At 43.9% G+C, this 17,764-nt stretch overlaps 2 protein-coding genes across 2 annotated transcripts in view; one reads left to right on the top strand and one right to left on the bottom strand.

Moving 5' to 3' along the window:
* The window catches only part of MYLK4 (myosin light chain kinase family member 4), a 127,344-nt gene that overhangs the window by 101,125 nt on the left and 8,455 nt on the right, over window positions 1–17,764 (bottom strand). Inside the window, exon 2 of the mRNA XM_075062816.1 lies at window positions 4,386–4,644. Within this exon, the coding sequence (XP_074918917.1) occupies window positions 4,386–4,644 (259 nt within the window). The remainder of the gene's footprint in view (window positions 1–4,385; window positions 4,645–17,764) is intronic.
* WRNIP1 (WRN helicase interacting protein 1) overlaps window positions 13,975–17,764 on the top strand; it is a 30,425-nt gene continuing 26,635 nt past the window's right edge. Inside the window, exon 1 of the mRNA XM_032792436.2 lies at window positions 13,975–14,640. Within this exon, the coding sequence (XP_032648327.1) occupies window positions 14,050–14,640 (591 nt within the window). The 5' untranslated portion in view covers window positions 13,975–14,049. The remainder of the gene's footprint in view (window positions 14,641–17,764) is intronic.

Genomic DNA, 17,764 nt, shown 5'->3' with positions numbered 1-17,764 from the left:
ATAATCAGGCTATCAGTTAACTCCAAAATTCTTGAACTCTGGTGGCATAAATAATTGCCAGGCTCTAGCCGGTCTTCAGATATAGAAATAGTTTGGAGGGCCAAATTCTGCTGGACTGCAGTTGCGCAGCTTTAACTGAAGTCAGTGGGAGCTATTGTGCACACATCCAAGGGCAGAATTTGAGCCATAGGGAGAAATGGAGGGCAACAGAACATTCTGCATATAAAACCTTGATCACAAAACTACCCTTTTTTCTTCTTGTTAACTCTCATGCTTTTGGTCTTTTCTTCTTTGGTAGCTCAATGTTCTTTAATTTAAATCCATATAGTTGCAAAAATAATAGGAAGGGCCTGTTCTGAACCAGATCAGAGGGAACAAAAAATATATACAAAGAACAGAGAAAGAAAATCTAATTCACCATAACAACCCTTTTTGTATTCAATTAGTAACTTTTCATCTCTCCCATGATCTGAAGAAGAGTGCCATCCACCACAACTCTCTCCCAATGATTTTCTTTGGGTTATTACACATAACTGAACTTGCAGCACAGTTATTTGTTTTCCATTGTTCTAATGGTTCCTTGGGTGTTTGTCTTCAGATTAGACCTTTTGTTTTTATAAAATATAAGTAATATTGAAAATAAGATAAGCTCCTCCTGTTTGTTTATTTTAGAAAGGTAACATCACTAGAAAGACAGCTATTTCTTGGGGGAGGCTGAGGGGGAGAGAGTGTATTTTCTTCTATAATTATATCCAATTAGCCTCTGATAACATTTACCTTTCAAATGAACACTTCTTTTATAAATATCATGAATATTGTACATTTCGCCTTATAACCTCACTGGTATATTTTCTGGTATATTTACTGCTCCCACTGAAATGAATAGGAGGTTTGCCATTAAATCCAACCTGAGTGAGATTCCACTTACTGAAGTTAAGTCTACACTCCCACTCCTCGCTTTTCCCTGCACACCCACCCATTTCTGCAGAGAAAATTATTCCTTCCTCCTCTCATTGTATAATACAATAAAACTATGTTAGTGTTCAACAGCCTAGCGGATAAAGCTAAAGTCTTTTATATACAGGGCTCACTTTTCTTCTATACCTATACCCTGGCTTAGGCCCAATCAGTTCAGCACAACTTTCAGGCATTAAATTTAAACATATGCCTATGTGCAGTGCTGAACTAGAATCTGGGCGTTTTGCCAATGACTTTTATGTGAGTTAATTTGGGACCAGTATTAGAAAACATCATTCAAGTTTATGTATTTGGAATTCTTGGCGCAATAAAGATGGTAGAATGTCATTAGAACTGAATTATACTACCTTTTAGCTTGAGCAAGATTGTTCTTTTGACTAGACTGTTGGGCTACAGTAGGAGGACACAACCTTGCTTCTGCACTTACTCCTTTTGCTCCTGGAGGGCTGCAGTCAGTCACACCTCTTCCTATGAACCTTAAAAGTTTTTTGCACAGGTTCCAGCAACACTTCTAACAAAGTACTAACTCTTGAAACATATCAAAGGTGATGAAGTTGAAATAGATGATTAATGGAGGTTCCCTCCCAACCCCCACCCAAGAAATGGGAAACAAGCTTGCAATCACTACACTTGTATGGCTACAGTTGCAGCTGTACAGTGGTGGGAGTTAAACCTGTCTTCGTACAGCTGAGTAGAGAAAGCGCTTCAGTCTGTCCACACTCACAGCTATCAGCACACTGACAGCTATCAGCGCACTGTCGTGGCCACATTTGCAACATCTGCAGCGGCATTGGGAGCGGTGCATTATGGGCAGCTACCCCAGCATTCAAGTGGTTGCAACATGCTTTTCAAAAGGGGGTGTGTGGTGGAGTGTGACAGGGAGCGTGAGGGAGAGAGAGACTGGATTTTTGGAGCCGATACTGTGTCAGCACCCTGCCTTGCAAGTTCCGACCCGCTCCCCCACCCATCTCTCACTCACTGAAAGCAAACAGCAGCTGTTCTTTTCCTCACAGACCAAATAAGCACCTGTTTTGAAACAGACCCTCCTCCTCCCTCCCTCCCACCCGCCGCACTGCTTCTCTCCTCAAGCAAACATTAGCTGTGGGCGTTCCAAAGGGAGCCCCCCTGCCTCTGCTCATTCACAGCAAACAGTAGCTGTGTTTGCTTTTTGATAAGCAGCTCCCGGAGCCCAGAGTTCACAATAAAACAAAGAGCGGAGCCTTCACTTAAAAGGATTATGGGAAGCTTCCAGAGGTCAGTCACAGCGTACTAAGATTATTCCCTGTTTACACTGGTGCCCCAGCACTGCAGCAGCAGTGCTATACTCTTTATTCCTCTCAGGGAGGTGGAATACAAGCAGCGCTGTAGTCACGGAGATACATAGCTGTATGTGCCTTGCCAGTGTGGATGGGGAGTGAGTTACAGCGATATAAAGCCACCAACAGTGCTGTAACTCTCAAGTGTAGCCAAGGCCCCAGACTACTACCTGCTATATGCAGGAAGGCACAGAAACTCTAGGGCTCTGCACTGCTAAGGAGAAGATTTGGTTTTGATTCCTTTTTTGACACTCACAGGCCACTAGAAAGGAAAGAGTGCTTAGCAATGACAGTGGTCAGCCAGTTAAATAAAGCAAGTTCTTTAGTTTCAAGTTGTTATAACAATCTTGGCAACTAGTTTTACCCTTGAGCAATATTTTACTTGTATTGCCTGAGCAACTTGTAAAATATATATCCCCAGCAACAAACTTAAAATGCCAATTTAGAATGGACAACCAAACTGAAGATGCTAGACATGTTGGGTTTACTGTAGTACTGGCTAGCAGTTCATCCTGCCTGCTACACGTTTTTTTTTACATGGCTGTGGATTAAAATGAATGAGAATCTTCAGAACAACAGGAAATCTCTTCATTCCAAATCCCTGCAGATAAGAATGTTGCAGCAGGCAGAAAGAACGGATGGGGTGGGGTGCATGTCAACAATACTGGTTTCTGTTTCCGCACTCCAGTCCAATAATTGTGACTTTAATACTGACACAACCCTCATTTTGCGGAGTTAGTAGATTCTCAACCTCCCTCAAAAAAAAAACAAACAAACCACTAAACAAAAAAACAACAACCCACCACCCAGAAAATAACCTTTTAGTCATGGGGACTAGTAGCTTTGACAATGCTGTTTTAATATAACATTTGAATCCTATGTAGAGACCGAGAAATGTGTCAGAACCGTCTTGATTTTACCTTGAAATTGACTGGAAATGAATTTTACACATATGACAGGATTTTTTTGGTAATATATAGATTACTTTCTTTTTTTAAATGACTAATAACAGTAGCAGCACACTTAATATAACTCTACCTCATTATAATGCCACCCGATATAACATGAATTTGGATATAACGCGGTAAAGCAGCGCTCCTGGGGAGCGGGGCTGTGCAGTCTGGCAGATCAAATCAAGTTCGATATAACGCGGTTTCACCTATAACGTGGTAAGATTTTTTGGCTCCCGAGAACAGCGTTATATTAAGGTAGAGGTGTAGTAAAATAATTATTTTCCCCAAATATATAATGATGAAAATAATTAAAAACTTTAAATTTCTTGGTGTTTGAACATAAAAGCAAAATATCTCAGAATAACTTTAAAACTATACAAATGTCTATAACCTCTGAATATTTATATTTCTCTGAACTCTACTCCCACAGATTAAAAACTAAAATGTATGTAATTTTTCACAAACTGGTGTGTAAACAAATAATTTCTCACTGCACTGGTTCTAAGTACTGCTCCCTAACTATTCTCTGAATTACAGGTCAGTAGAGTCAGTAGTTTCTCTGGCTTTTCCCCTTAATAAAATGTATTGATGTCAGAAAATATTTTATTCTTTCAAACCACCTGAAAGGAGAATTTAGCTGAACATGGAACCATCTTTCTGCCCAAAACCTGTATGCTATGGGCCTGCTTCTGCTCCTGTGGAAGTCAATAAGTTCCCACCAACTTCAATCATGCAGGATCACCACATATGATGTTAATACATTTGTTGAGTTTTTAACTAGGTGGCACGGAAACATGTACATATTTTTTCAAAAAATTATTCCAGAATTTTCTAACTTGGGAACCTGCTAAACTTGAGGGGCAACTAAATCCACATTTAAAGAAGCAGCCTGCTTTTTCAGAGGTCCTGAATTCTCACAACTCCCATGAGTTTTCTGAAAATCAGGCAATGTGCCTAAATACAGATTTAATTACCTAACTTTAGGCATCCAAGTTCAAAAATCTCTCAAAACTACAGTAACGGCATTGTATTTTAATGGAAAATATGAAAAATAGCATGGAAAGTGAAATTTCACAGTACTAAGCTATATATATGTGGGAAGCACAGGACGGAGTGTAATATCTCTGTAGTTAGTTACCTCTTTATCTTCTGTGCTAGGCTCTGGTTCACTGATTCTTTCTTCCCAAAAGCTTCTTACCCTCTCCATCTTCTCCAAACACTGCAAAAAAGCCACTTTGCCCAGTTTGGTACTGCTGCACTGTGTATTGATTTCTTCCATCCTGTTAATCTTAAATAGCTTTGTGTTGTACCCAATAAGGTTACCATCTTGATCTCTCTCCAGCTTAGTTTCATAAATCAGTGAATATTCACGATGTTTGACATCTTCGTTTTCTTGTCTGTAATGAGGAGAAACAAATGAAACATTAACATGCATTTTTAGTTTAGAAACAAGTCAACTGTGCAAAATAAATGTTATACTTTTTTCCTTTTAAAATCTGTGGGGGTATTTTTTGTAGCTATAACTAGCTAGGCTCAAAAAAGAAACATACTGCTGACATTAGTAACCTTTGCCTGTCTTAGGGTACATCTATATTACCCGCCGGAGTGTTTGATGTATCGGGGATCGATTTATCGTGTCTCGTCTAGACGCGATAAATCAATCCCCAAATTAATGCCCGTACTCCACCTCGGCAGGAGGAGTAAGCGGAGTCAATGGGGGAGCCATGGTGGTCGACTCACCACCATGAGGACAGCCAGGTAAGTTGAACTAAGTTACTTCGACTTCACCTACATGAATAGGGTAGCTGAAGTTGCATATCTTAGTTCGAAACACCCCCCCAACCCCTGCTAGTGTAGCCCAGACCTTAGATATCATTACCAGTTTTTTAGTGACTTAGGAACCTAAAGGCTTGATTTCACAGGGAAACTGACTAGAATAGCTATTGCAAATTAAACTATCCTGCAATAGCTATTCCAAAGCACACTAATTATTCTGGAATAAAGTGATTTTTATTCTAGAATAATGTCCACACAGGGAGCTATGCCAGTCAACTTCCCTGTGTAGACAAGCCCTAAATTCCATTTTCACATCTATATAAAAAAGTGTTGCACTCACACATTGAAAAAATGTCTCCTCATACTACAGATTTTGATGGGGAGCAATGGAATCTAACACTTCAGTAGTAAAGGAAAGGGACTCTCAATTTATTTTAGACCTAAAATCTAAAGTGAATAAAATGTTTGAGTTATTTTTGTAAGCCTTGTCTAGCAGTGATGTAAACCCAAATACAACAGCATTGTGCTAGCTCATGAGCACAGGAAAGCTGAAACAGACCAATCCAGTCGCATTGTTTACTGCTTGCATTTTGCTCAACCTGGACAAACACCATAAATTATACAAAGTAAATTAGAATTTAATTATTCTTTCACTGTTATTAGTAACATAGATAAGTAATTTTGTATAATATAGGACTACGTAAGTAATTAAATATGTGATTTTCATCTGGACACTTTCCCTTTAAATAGAAAAATTATTTGTCAGCATTTAAACTAGACTGTGTTAGGTCAGCATATCTTCCAGTTGACCTTGCCCCACGCATTCCTGGAATAGTACCTGGTTGCTATGTTGTGACTCCCCAGTGCAGGAAAGAGATTCTTGGAGCCTTTTTCCTCCACAAACAGCGGTGAGGCTAACAGATGGAGTTTGACTGGGATCTGTCCAAGAGGATCAGGACCACCTCTAGCTATGCTGGGGCCCTACACAGCCCCCCTGCGGGGTGTGGGGGGGCAGGTCTCTGTGGGAGGTGAAGGGTCTGGCCCCAGGCCTTCGCCGTTAGGGGGGCTGGCTTGGGGGGCAGGAGGGAACCACCCCCCCAGCACTCACCGGTGGCACAGCTGGGGCTGGGTCCCTGCACTTCCTGACGCCGGTGAGTGCAGGCCCAGCTCTACTGCACCCCTCAAGGGAGTGGGGGTGGGGCTGGGGTGGGAAGAGGCAGGGCTGGGGCAGGGGCTTTGGCGAAGGGCTGGAGTGGGGGCATGGCTGGGGCGGGAAGAGGCGGGACTGGGGCAGAGCAGAGGTGAGGGCCATGGGGAAGAGCCAGAGCAGGAGCTGGAGCAGCACACAGCTGCGCAGGGCACCAGGAAATTTTGTGCCTCAAGTTTCCTGGTGCCCTATGCAGCTGTGTACTTCATGTATGGGTAAGGATGGCCTGGAGAGGAGGTACATTAAGTACTGCATTAAGGGGGCTGTGTTGGTGAGTATCTGAGTGTCTGTTGCAGGAAGTTTGTCAGTTTGACCCTGTGCTTGATTGTTTGAGAAGTGTGAATTGGGAGTGCTTTGTTCCAGGTAGGCCTTGATTGTTATAAAAAGGCAAACAGAGGGATTTTGACTGGGAATTCACCTGGGGAGAGTCCACTGATGCTTTCATCTTGCAGGCATCTCTGAGTAGTTACTGCAACAGCTGAGGAGGCTCCTAGAAGGAAGGTAATATGGATGCTGAGCGATCCACTGTTGTAACCTGCACAAGATGTGCCATGTTTGTCTTTCTTCCACAGGATGAAGTGGCTTTGTCTGTACAAAGTGCAAGCTGGTATCCGTATTGGAAGAGAAGGTTCAAGGTCTGGAGAAACAAGCATCAACCCTGCATTTCATAAGAGAAAATGAAGATTTCCTGGACAGATGTCAAAATATGCTTCTATAGGCACAACATTCTGAAGAATCAGAGCAGGCTGCACAGCGGGGACAGAAGGATGGTGAAGAAAATTGGCAGCATGTGACCTCCAGAAGAAGAGAGAGGAGCATCCATGTACCAGCAATGCAGATACAGGTGAGCAACCGTTTTCATGTTCTCTCCACAGGTACTAATGCGGAGAGTGGACTAGATGATACATCTGAGGGAAGGGAGCAGGAAGAGACTCCACCCATTGGAAGGCATGAGATGCACTGTCCTAGGAATGGGGGTTCCCCATGACCACCACTCCCAAGAAAAGGAGGCAGGTGGTGATGGTCGAGGACTCCCTCCTAATTGTGGAAGTCAACGAATGGCTATGCAGGTAGTGTCAGAGAGAAGGCTTTGGATTCTTTGACCATGGGATGTCAGAAGAAGAAGAATTGGTAGGCAGAAAGGGGCAGGCCGGCTAACCTAGTGAGGAGGTTTTTAAACTAGGTTCACCAGAGGAAGGAGACCAAAGCCCTGAGGTAAGTGGGGAAGTGGAATACCAGGAGGAAGCATGAGCAGGAGAGCACAAGAGGGGAGGACTCTTGCCTCATACTGAGAAAGCAGGACGATCAGCGAGTTATCTTAAGTGCCTACACACAAATGCAAGAAGCCTAGGAAACAAACAGGGAGAACTGGAAGTCCTGGCACAGTCAAGGAATTATGATGTGATTGGAATAACAGAGACTAGGTGGAATAACTCGCATGACTGGAGTACAATCACGGATAGATATAAACTGTTCAGGAAGGACAGGCAGGGCAGAAAAGATGGGGAAGTTGCATTGTATGTAAGAGAGCAGTATGACTGCTCAGAGCTCCAGTATGAAACTGCAGAAAAACCTGAGAGTCTCTGGATTAAGTTTAGAAGTGTGAGCAACAAGGGTGATGTTGTAGTGGGAGTCTGCTACAGCCAAGAATGCAAATACTTTTCAGAGACTGCTGTGGACTGTGGGATAGCTGGAGTCCTCAGTACCCCCTCCCTCCCTCCATGAGCATCCATTTGATTCTTTGGCTTTCCGTTATGCTTGTCACGCAGCACTGTGTAGGTTGGAGATTTTTTTCAAACACTTTGGCATTTCGTCTTCTGTAACGGAGCTCTGATAGAACAGATTTGTCGCCCCATACAGCGATGAGATCCAGTATCTCCCATACGGTCCATGCTGGAGCTCTTTTTGGATTTGGAACTGCATCGCCACCAGTGCTGATCAGAGCTTCACGCTGGGCAAACAGGAAATGAAATTCAAAAGTTCGCGGAGCTTTTCCTGTCTACCTGGCCACTGCATCGGAGTTCAGATTGCTGTCCAGAGAGGTCACAATGGTGCACTGTGGGATACCGCCCGGAGGCCAATACCATCGATTTGCAGCCACACTAACCCTAATCCAAAATGGTAATACCGATTTTAGCACTACTCCTCTCATTGGGGAGGAGTACAGAAACTGATTTAAAGAGCCCTTTAGATCGATATAAAGAGCCTCGTAGTGTGGACGGGTGTGGCATTAAATCGGTTTAACATTGCTAAAATTGGTTTAAATGCATAGTGTAGACCAGGCCTTGGAGTTGCAGCTAGCAAGGGATATTAAGAGTAACAAGAAGGGTTTCTTCAGGTACGTTAGCAACAAGAAGAAAGTCAAGGAAAGTGTGAGTCCCTTAGTGAATGGGGGAGGCAAACTAGTGACAGAGGAAATGGAAAAAGCTAATGAACTCAATGCTTTTTTTGCCTCTGTCATGACGAAGGAGGTCAGCTCCCAGACTACGGCACTGGGCAGCACAGTATAGGGAGGAGGTGACCAGTCCTCTGTGGAGAAAGAAGTGGTTCAGGACTATTTAGAAAGCTGGACAAGCACAAGTCCATGTGGCCAGATGCACTGCATCTGAGGGTGCTCAAGGAGTTGGCGGATGTGATTGCAGAGCCATTGGCCATTAATTTTTAAAACTCACAGCAATCGGGGGAGGTCCCGGATGATTGGAAAAAGGCTAATGTAGTGCCCATCTTTAAAAAAGGGAAGGATGAGGATCTGGGGAACTACAGCCCAGTCAGCCTCACCTCAGTCCCTGGAAAAATCATGGAGCAGGTCCTCAAGGAATCAATTTTGAAGCACTTTGAGGATAGGAAAGTGATCAGGAATAGTCAGCATGGATTCACCAAAGGCAAGTCATGCCTGACTAACCTACTTCTATGATGATATAAGTGACTCTGTGGATGAGGGGAAAGCAGTGGACATGTTATTCCTTGACTTTAGCAAAGCTTTTGATCCATTCTCCCAAAGTGTTCTTGCCAGCAAGTTAAAGAAGTATGGGGCTGGATGAATGGACTATAAGGTGGATAGAAAGCTGGATAGATCATCAGGTTCTATGGGTAGTGGTCAATGGCTCCATGTCTAGTTGGCAGCTGGTATCAAGCGGAGTGCTCCAAGCTTCAGGCCTGGGGCTGGTTTTGTTCAATATTTTCATTAATGATCTGAAGGATGGCATGGACTGCACCCTCAGCAAGTTTGCAGATGACACTAAACTGGAAGGAGTGGTAGATATGCTGGAGGGTAGGGACAAGATACAGAGAGACTTAGACAAATTAGAGGATTGGGCCAAAAGAAATCTGATGAGGTTCAACAAGGACAAGTGCAGAGTCCTGCACTTAGGATAGAAGAATCCCATGCACTGCTACAGACTAGGGACCGAGTGGCTAGGCAGCAGTTCTGCAGATTTGATAGCTGCTTTCAACTACATGAAAGGGTGTTCCAAAGAGGATGGATCTAGACTGTTCTAAGTGGTAGCAGATGACAGAACAAGGAGTAAGAGGTTTAGGTTGGATATTAGGAAAAACTTTTTCACTAAGAGGGTGGTGAAGCATTGGAATGGGTTACCTAGGAAGGTGGTGGAATCTCCTTCCTTAGAGGTTTTTAAGGTCAGGCTTGACAAAGCCCTGGCTGGGATGATTTAGTGGGGGATTGGTCCTGCTTTGAGCAGGTGGTTGGACTATATGACCTCCTGAGATCCCTTCCAACCCTGATATTCTAAGATTAGCTACTTCAGATGGTATATTCCAGGACTGAATTTAGCCCACAATATATTTTGAAGATTGCTTTAAGCAAGCGTGTGGAGGAAAATATTTAAAAGCTGTCAGACAAATGACAGGCTGTAATCCAGGTAAAAATAATCCTACAGTTCCCATTACTCAGAGACTCTGAAATGCTTTTGGACTACACAGGTGCAAAGAGTGCTTCTTACTGTGAGAGATAAGTACCCCAATGGCAATAGAAAGCCTAAGTAGGCTCTCTGTAATCACTTAAAGACCACATCCTTCCCCAGCTCTTGATCACCAAGTGTGGCAATCTGTCTAATGAGAGTGACATGTCCTAATGAAAAGGGCACATTTTTCCCTAGCTGACTGATGTTCAATCGGCTGGGGAAAATGTTAAAGGGGTGACAAGGCTAAAGATGCTGTGATCCTTCTGGCTCACAGCTGTATTTTAGAATCATAGGACTGGATGGGACCTTGAGAGGTCATTTAGTCCAGTTCCCTTCACGCATGGCAGGACTAAGTATTATCTAGACCATTCCTGACAGGTATTTGTCTAACCTGTTCTTAAAAATATACTGCTTCCCCTTATCCACAAGGCTTGTTAGCCTGTCAAAGAAAGCTATCAGGACTGTTATTTATCACCTCATTATCTCCTAGATGTTTGCAAATTGATAGCTTAATTTGCTCCACTATCTTTCCTTGTAGAGAGGCAGATAGCAAGGAAAGAAAGAAAGGGGGGGGGGCTACTGCCCACATCTCACTTCACTCCTCTCCATTATTATCTTAACACCTTCCTAAAACAACATGATAAACAAGGGAAGGCTTGCAGGGTTCAAACAATTATGGAATTCAACAGCAGTGAGTGACCACCACTACAACACTGATAAAATAGACAGCAGAGCACCCCCAGCACTCTTTGGTAATCTGATGAAGCAGAAACCTGAAAGACTGGGCCTAGAGCCATCTGTCACCACAGAAACAGGATGAATATGCCCGAAATCTACCTTGTAACTCTGTGGCTGTGTTGGTGAGAAGGGAGATGATGGACCTAGAATTAAGTGTTGTGGAGCATGGCTCTCCAACTCATTCCTGAGGGGCTTTTCCTTTCAGTCTTCTTCAGTAGGCCAGCATAGCTTTTGCTGTCTTCCTGGGCATACAAAGGCCTAAAGGCTACAGATATTTTCACCTGCACAAAGCCACAGACGCTCGCATGATTATGTGGGAAAGGGGCATGTATAATATTATCTCTATCATTTGCATAATAGCAACATATCCATAACCCAAGTGAAATAAGGTAGTTTAGAGCTCGGCAGGAATATAATATACTGACACTCCTAAGAAAATGTATATCCTTTTTCTTTCTCAGTCTGTTTCTTTAGATTGTAAGCTCTTAAACTAGGACTTGCTTTACTCCATATTCTGTTATGTGCCTTGGAAACTTTTGGGCACTGTATTAATCATCTATAAGCCTTCATCATGAGTTCAAACCAAAACTTCATCTGTTACCCTTTCTACTTACTAGTATTTTGCCAGACAGTTTCAATATTTAAGTCAGAAGACAGGTACTATTACATAGTAGCCAGACTTGTTTACATTTCAGTACCCCAGCATAGTACATCTTTAACATTAGACTGACCTGGAAATTTACAAGACAGAAACAGTTATATAATAATGAATAATTAAAACTAAATGTATAATTGTCATAAACCGATAGCTAAGGGTTAATGTTTCTTTTACCTGTAAAGGGTTAACAAAGGGAACCAAACACCTGACCAGAGGACCAATCAGAAAACCGGATTTTTCAAAGCTCAGGGAGGGAATTTTGGGGTGTGGTGTTCCTTTGTCGTGTCTCTGCTCTGTGCCGCTCTTGGCTCTAGAGAGGATCTCTCTACCTTCAGGTTTTCATCTTCTGTTTCCCAGTTGTAAGTACAGGTATAAGACAATATAGGTTTTTATATGTTTTGTATGTTACATGGTGTGTAGTTTTCTGAATGTTTTAAATTGTAATTCTTTTTGGATAAGGCTGTTTATTCATTTTTTCTTTTACAGCAATTGACCCTGGTATATTTCATCTTGATACAGAGACCATTTTATGTCTGTTTCTTGCTTTGTATATAAACTTTCTTTGTAACCGACTTGTTGGATTTTCTTTTCTAGGTGAGGCTCAAGGCGACAGGAATCTCGTCGCCAGGACTACTGTCTCTCGCAGGGAAAGACTGGGCAGGGGGAAAAAGGCAGGGGAAGGTGAATTGTTCCTCTCTGTTTGTAATTCAAGGAGTTTAAGTACCAGTAAATCTTCCCATGGGGTAACCCAGTGAGGGGAAGCCTTGGGAGGAGTGGTAAGAGGGGAAGGTGAAGGTGCGGTTTTATTTTTTTTTCCCCCCTTTGTTTGTTTTGAGACAGGGCATTGCGTTTTGAGAGGTTCCCCAGGAAGGCTTTTGGGGAGACCAGACGTGAGGCAAACACTTGAATTTTTTTGCTTAGTGCAGCGCTATAAGATCCAAGCTGGTAATTAAGCTTGGAGGTTTCATGCTAGCAACTTATTTTCTGAACTCTAAGGTTCAGATCTGAGTAGGAAAGCTATGACAATAATAGGAGGAAAAAACAATATAACCTGGAAAGATTTACCATTAGGTCAACTTTAGGTGATGAACTGTGATGCTAACTGTACTAGTTATTATACTTTCCTATCTAGTAAAACCCATGCTATGTTTTGTACAATGTAGGATAATGGGAAGACTTTTTAAAACTAACATTTCTGACTCTTCTGGGGGAGGGGGGCAACAAACATCCAAGTATTTTGATAATTGGCCTGGGAATCTAAAAAAAAGCAAACACACAGTGCTCAGTTCTGATTTCACCTATACCAGTGTGAAATCAGAGAAACTCTATGAAGTTACACTTGGGGATTTGCCTGCAGGAGTCAGGACTTATTTTTAAAATGTCTGAAGTGTGCAGCCAGAACTCAAGCTTTTGGTAAATTTCAATGGTGATATTCTATATCTCAAGGATGTTTAATAAAGTTCATGATTTTTCACTGTTTGAAATTGAGGTATGATAATGAGTTTTATTGGTACAGGTATTAGTTGTAAAAATGGTTATTGCTCAGAAGTGCATAGCATAATAAAGAAAGAAAAGTGAGGCCACTTGCACGGGCAAAGTTAAGCATGTGCCCTTGTACAGATCAGGGCCTAAATCTGAGACACATTATTACTAGAAATATTTCAATGTGTGACAGTTGTAAAGACTGAGCTCTTTAAAAAAGGAACATAAGAATTTTTTTAAGGAGTCTGCTTACTAATTTTTCTAAATACCATTGCGTAGCATTAGGGACGGGCACTAGACGTAACCCCAAACAAAATATTCTGGAATAAAAATATGTTTGAATACATTCAAATAATATGGATTTTCAGACACAACACAACAATTTTTAAGAGGCAGCAAAAAAAAACAAAAAAACGGTCCTCATGATAAAGAAGGCTAAGAGCTCTGTGCAGCTGGAAAGCCAGCCTCTTTCACCAGCAGTTGTGTGAAAACCATAGAGAACCATAGGTGCTAGAACTAGGGGAGCTGCTGCATCCCGGTGGCTTGAAGTGGTTTCCATCAGGTACAGGGTTTACAGTTTGGTTCAATGGCTCTCAGCACCCCCACTATACAAATTGTTACCACGCCTCTGCAGAGAAGAGGCCCTCCACACAGTAAGTTTGCTAGGGAGCAGTTCTAAATAAATCAGGGGAGAGAGGAAAAGTTTCCAAGTTGGTTACAACTTTCTGTGTCTCCTTTAGAGCAGAAAAGAAGCGAAAAAAACCCACCTCCCCCCCGCACAGCCGCAGGACTACATCTCCCGAAGGTCTACAGGCTGCGGCAGCCTACAGGAGGAGGACGTGGGCAGGTCACTTTCGTTTCCCGCGTGCGGAGCAGCGGCTGGGGGAGGAAGGCCTGTGCCTGCAGCTTTGAGCTGGGGGGGCATTTACTAGCTTCTGGCAAGGGAGGCCGCTTGGGGGTGGGGCCGGGGGAGACGGCTGCAGCAGCTGTTGCTCTGCCCCGAGCGGGGAGCCGCAGGGGCATGGAAGGGACTGGGGCGCAGCAGGAGGCGCCGCTGGTGCGCTGCCCCGTGTGCCTGTGGGAGCTGCCCGCCGCGCACATCAACTCGCACCTGGACGGGTGCTTGCAGGACTCGGGGGCGGGGAAGGGTGGCGAGCCAGAGCGGAGCCCGCAGCCCTCCAGCAAGAAAATGCGCCTCTCCGGGCTCCCGGGGGAGAGCAGCGGGGAGGGGGAGGAGGAGCCGGCGGGTGGGAGCGGCCCCAACGCCCCCGTGTTCTCCCTGTTCCACAAGGGCCGGGCGGCTGCAGCCACCCCGGGAACTCCGGGCAGAGCAGCGGCGGCTCACAGGGCAGTGCCTGCTGCTGCAGCCAGAGGCCGGGAGCCTGGGGCAGGGTCGGCTGCCAGCCCCGGGGGCCACGCGGCTGCCCTGAGCGGGGAGACCGTGGCCCAGAAGCTGGAGGGGAAGCCCCTGGCCGATAAGCTGCGACCGGGCACCTTGGGGGACTACGTGGGGCAGGATCAGGTGCTGGGAGAACAGACCTTGCTGCGGTCCCTGCTGGAGGCCCACGAAATCCCTTCGCTCGTCCTCTGGGGGCCCCCTGGCTGCGGCAAGGTGAGTGGCGCCGGGGCTGCTTGGGCGGCCCAAGGGAGCCTCTGCCTCAATGTCACTAGGCCGCACAGCCTCCTCCCCAGTGGTCAGCCAGGCTTCCACTGGGGCACCAGCACACTGACAGGGGCCTCACAGATGGCTGGGGGGGCAGTTTTACCCAAACTTAGCTTCCCTCCCATTCTCTGTGCCTGCTCTGAATTTCTTAGCTCACCTAGTTAAATGAATACAGTACTGCAGTAGGTAGGCAAACTGAGGGAGGTAATATGTTTTATTGGACCAACTTCTGTTGGTGAGAGAGAGGAGCTTTTGAGCCACACAGCTCGTTGTCAGGTCTCTGTGGCTCCAAAACTTGTCTCTGTCCCCACCACAGAAGTTGGTCTAATAAAAGATACTGTCATCCCCACCTTGTCTCTCTAATACGCCGGGATGGACAGGGCTGCAACTGCACAAGTGTCAATTCCATGCAGTCCAGCTACTCTGGGTCTTCTAATTGTTCTATGCATTTCCTTAGGGCTCAGTGCTGCCTTCAGTAACACGCATAGGCCCTGACTCTGGGGTGGATGCACCAGGACTGGAGTGACCACCAGGAAAAATTAGTAGGTGTTCTGCAGCCAAGCTCCCCTCAACTCCTGCCCCACCTCCTTCTCCCCCATGAGCACACCCTGTCCCTGCTCCTCCACCTACCTCCCAGCATTTCTTTCCTGGCTGCCACCAAACAGCTGTTTGGCAGCATTAGCACACTGGGAGGAGCAAGAATGTGGTGCGCTTAGGGGAGGAAGTAGGGAATTTGGGGAAGGAGTTGGAATATTGGCAGGGAGGGGGTGGAGCTGGGGTGGGGACTTTGGAGGAGAAATTGGAATGGGGCCTCATGGAAGCAGTGGAGTGGGGGCAGGGGCTAATGGGGGGTCAATGCCTATGGTGCCATGGGGCAGCGCTTACCAGGGAATTACATGGCCTTCCCTGGAACGACTGGTGGTAATAAGCAGGATGCTTGACAGTCTCTCTGTATCAGGTCCTGGTAGAAGATGGCTCTGTTTAGCTTCTGTAAGGTGGTGAGCTGTATGCTGCCAGTGCTCAACCAATAATAACCAACAATATAGTCCCTCACCTCAAAAAGTCTGCTAGTAGATCAATTTATTTGCTTCTAATTCATAGATTCCAAATCCAGAAAGGACCACTGTGATCATCTAATCTGACCTCTTGTATAACTGAGGCCATACAACTTCCCCAAAAATAATTCCTAGAGCACATCTTTTAGTAAAAATATCTAATTTTGATTTTAAAAAATGGCAGTTACGGAGAATCCACCATGATTTTTAGTAAATTGTTCCTATGGTTAGTTGCTCCTGTGGCTAAAAAATTATGCCTTATTCAAATTTGCATCTTATAAATGTACTTATTGCGTGAATAATAATGGTGTTTCTATTAGAGGATTTGAAATGCACCGTGTGAATCTTGAGGGGAGAGGGTTTTTTGGGCGGGGGGAGGCAGAATTGTTTTCTTTTGATTTTGTTCAAGCTCTTCTCTGTAAGTAAATATGTATTTCTAAGTTAGTTAACTTTCAGCTTTTTCTGGTCTCACTGTTCTCTCTCCCTCTCTTCCTGTTTCCACACTTCTTCCATCCTTTTTATTCACTGACTGATTAATTTAAAAAAGCTACTTGAATTGTAAACATGAATATATGTCTGCAGTCCTGCAGCATTTTTCTGTGCTGACACAAAGCCCCATTACCCTCAAGTGATCCCTTTTCCTTTGTGTTCAGGTCTGCCTAACACCATTTCCAGAACATTGGTAGAATTCAGCTTTATCTTGATCCCTCCTCTACTAAAATCTTAAAATATGGCTCAATCACTTCTCATTTAAACTGCTGGAAGTTTCTTTTCTTTTCTTTTCTTTTCTTTTTTTTAAGTATTCTTCCCTAAATTTCTGGTCTGTAAACTTCACTTCGTCCACACAGCTAAACCAAGATGACTCTAATGATGAGAAACAGGACTACATTGTCTGTCATCTTCCTTGGCTTTTTGTCTTTGCTAGACCTAAGAATATCAAATAAGATTTTAGACTAAAGAAATAATGGGGGATCTTACTGTGTGTGGATACAGTACTCTGAAGAAACTAGTCTGATGGGGAAAAACTGCCTCTTCAGAGAAGGGAAGGGAGAACCTCAGTCTGCATTCAAAATCAAAAAGACCTTAGAAAGATGACTGTTCATACCACGCAGTGACTGGGCAGATGGTGAAAGCTTTCTATTGTTCAAAGTCTGTATCTACCAATAAGCACCTCTCCAGAATTAAATATTTATTTTCTGACTTTTAAAAATAATTTAAATTAATAAGTCATTCAGTATCAATTTACTGAGACAGTATAGCAGATAAAGGTAAAATCATTTGGCACATCATCAGAATCTTATCAAAGCTTAAAAGACCTTAAAACATCTCAGAAAAAAAGACTGCTCATAAAATATTTATTTGTAACCTAAGCAATATAAATCCAAAACTATGTTTTGCAGCAAAGAATCAAATGATCTTGTATTTCCCATTTCTTAGAAGAACCCTTGCTTCCCCCCCACTTCGGTCTTGTCTCCAGTACAGACTTTCTTGTGTTTCCTTATGACTTTGCTCCACCATCTTAGCCAGGCTTTTCAGTGGAGAAATGTTAACAGACACCATGTGTAATTTAGCTTCAAGTGTATCAAATCCTGATTCTGAGCCCTAGGGCTGGTCTACACTACGGGGGAAAATCAATTTTAGATACGCAACTTCAGCTACGTGAATAACGTAGCTGAAGTCGAATATCTAAAATTGATTTACTCACCCATCCTCACCATGCGGGATCGATGTCCGTGGCTCGCCATGTCGATTCCGGAACTCCGTTGGGGTTGGTGGAGTTTTGGAATCGATATAAGTGCACTCAGGGATCGATATATCGATCCCCGAGCAATCGATTTTAACCCGCCGATATGGCAGGTAGTCTAGACGTGGCCCTAGATAGCAGAAAAATCATCTCAAGTGTTTTTGTGTTAAAGTAGGAATAGCATCAGATATCTTAGGCTAAATTCAGAAGCGATACATAAGGTGGTGTAAGTTAGACTCCCTTAGACCTATTAACAACTTCTACCCATGTCTAC

This window comes from Chelonoidis abingdonii, chromosome 2 (assembly GCF_003597395.2).
Source record: "Chelonoidis abingdonii isolate Lonesome George chromosome 2, CheloAbing_2.0, whole genome shotgun sequence".
Classification (NCBI taxonomy): Eukaryota; Metazoa; Chordata; order Testudines; family Testudinidae; genus Chelonoidis; species Chelonoidis abingdonii.
The sequence above is the reverse complement of the archived record's forward strand: the minus strand, read 5'-3'. Positions and strand labels throughout refer to the sequence as shown.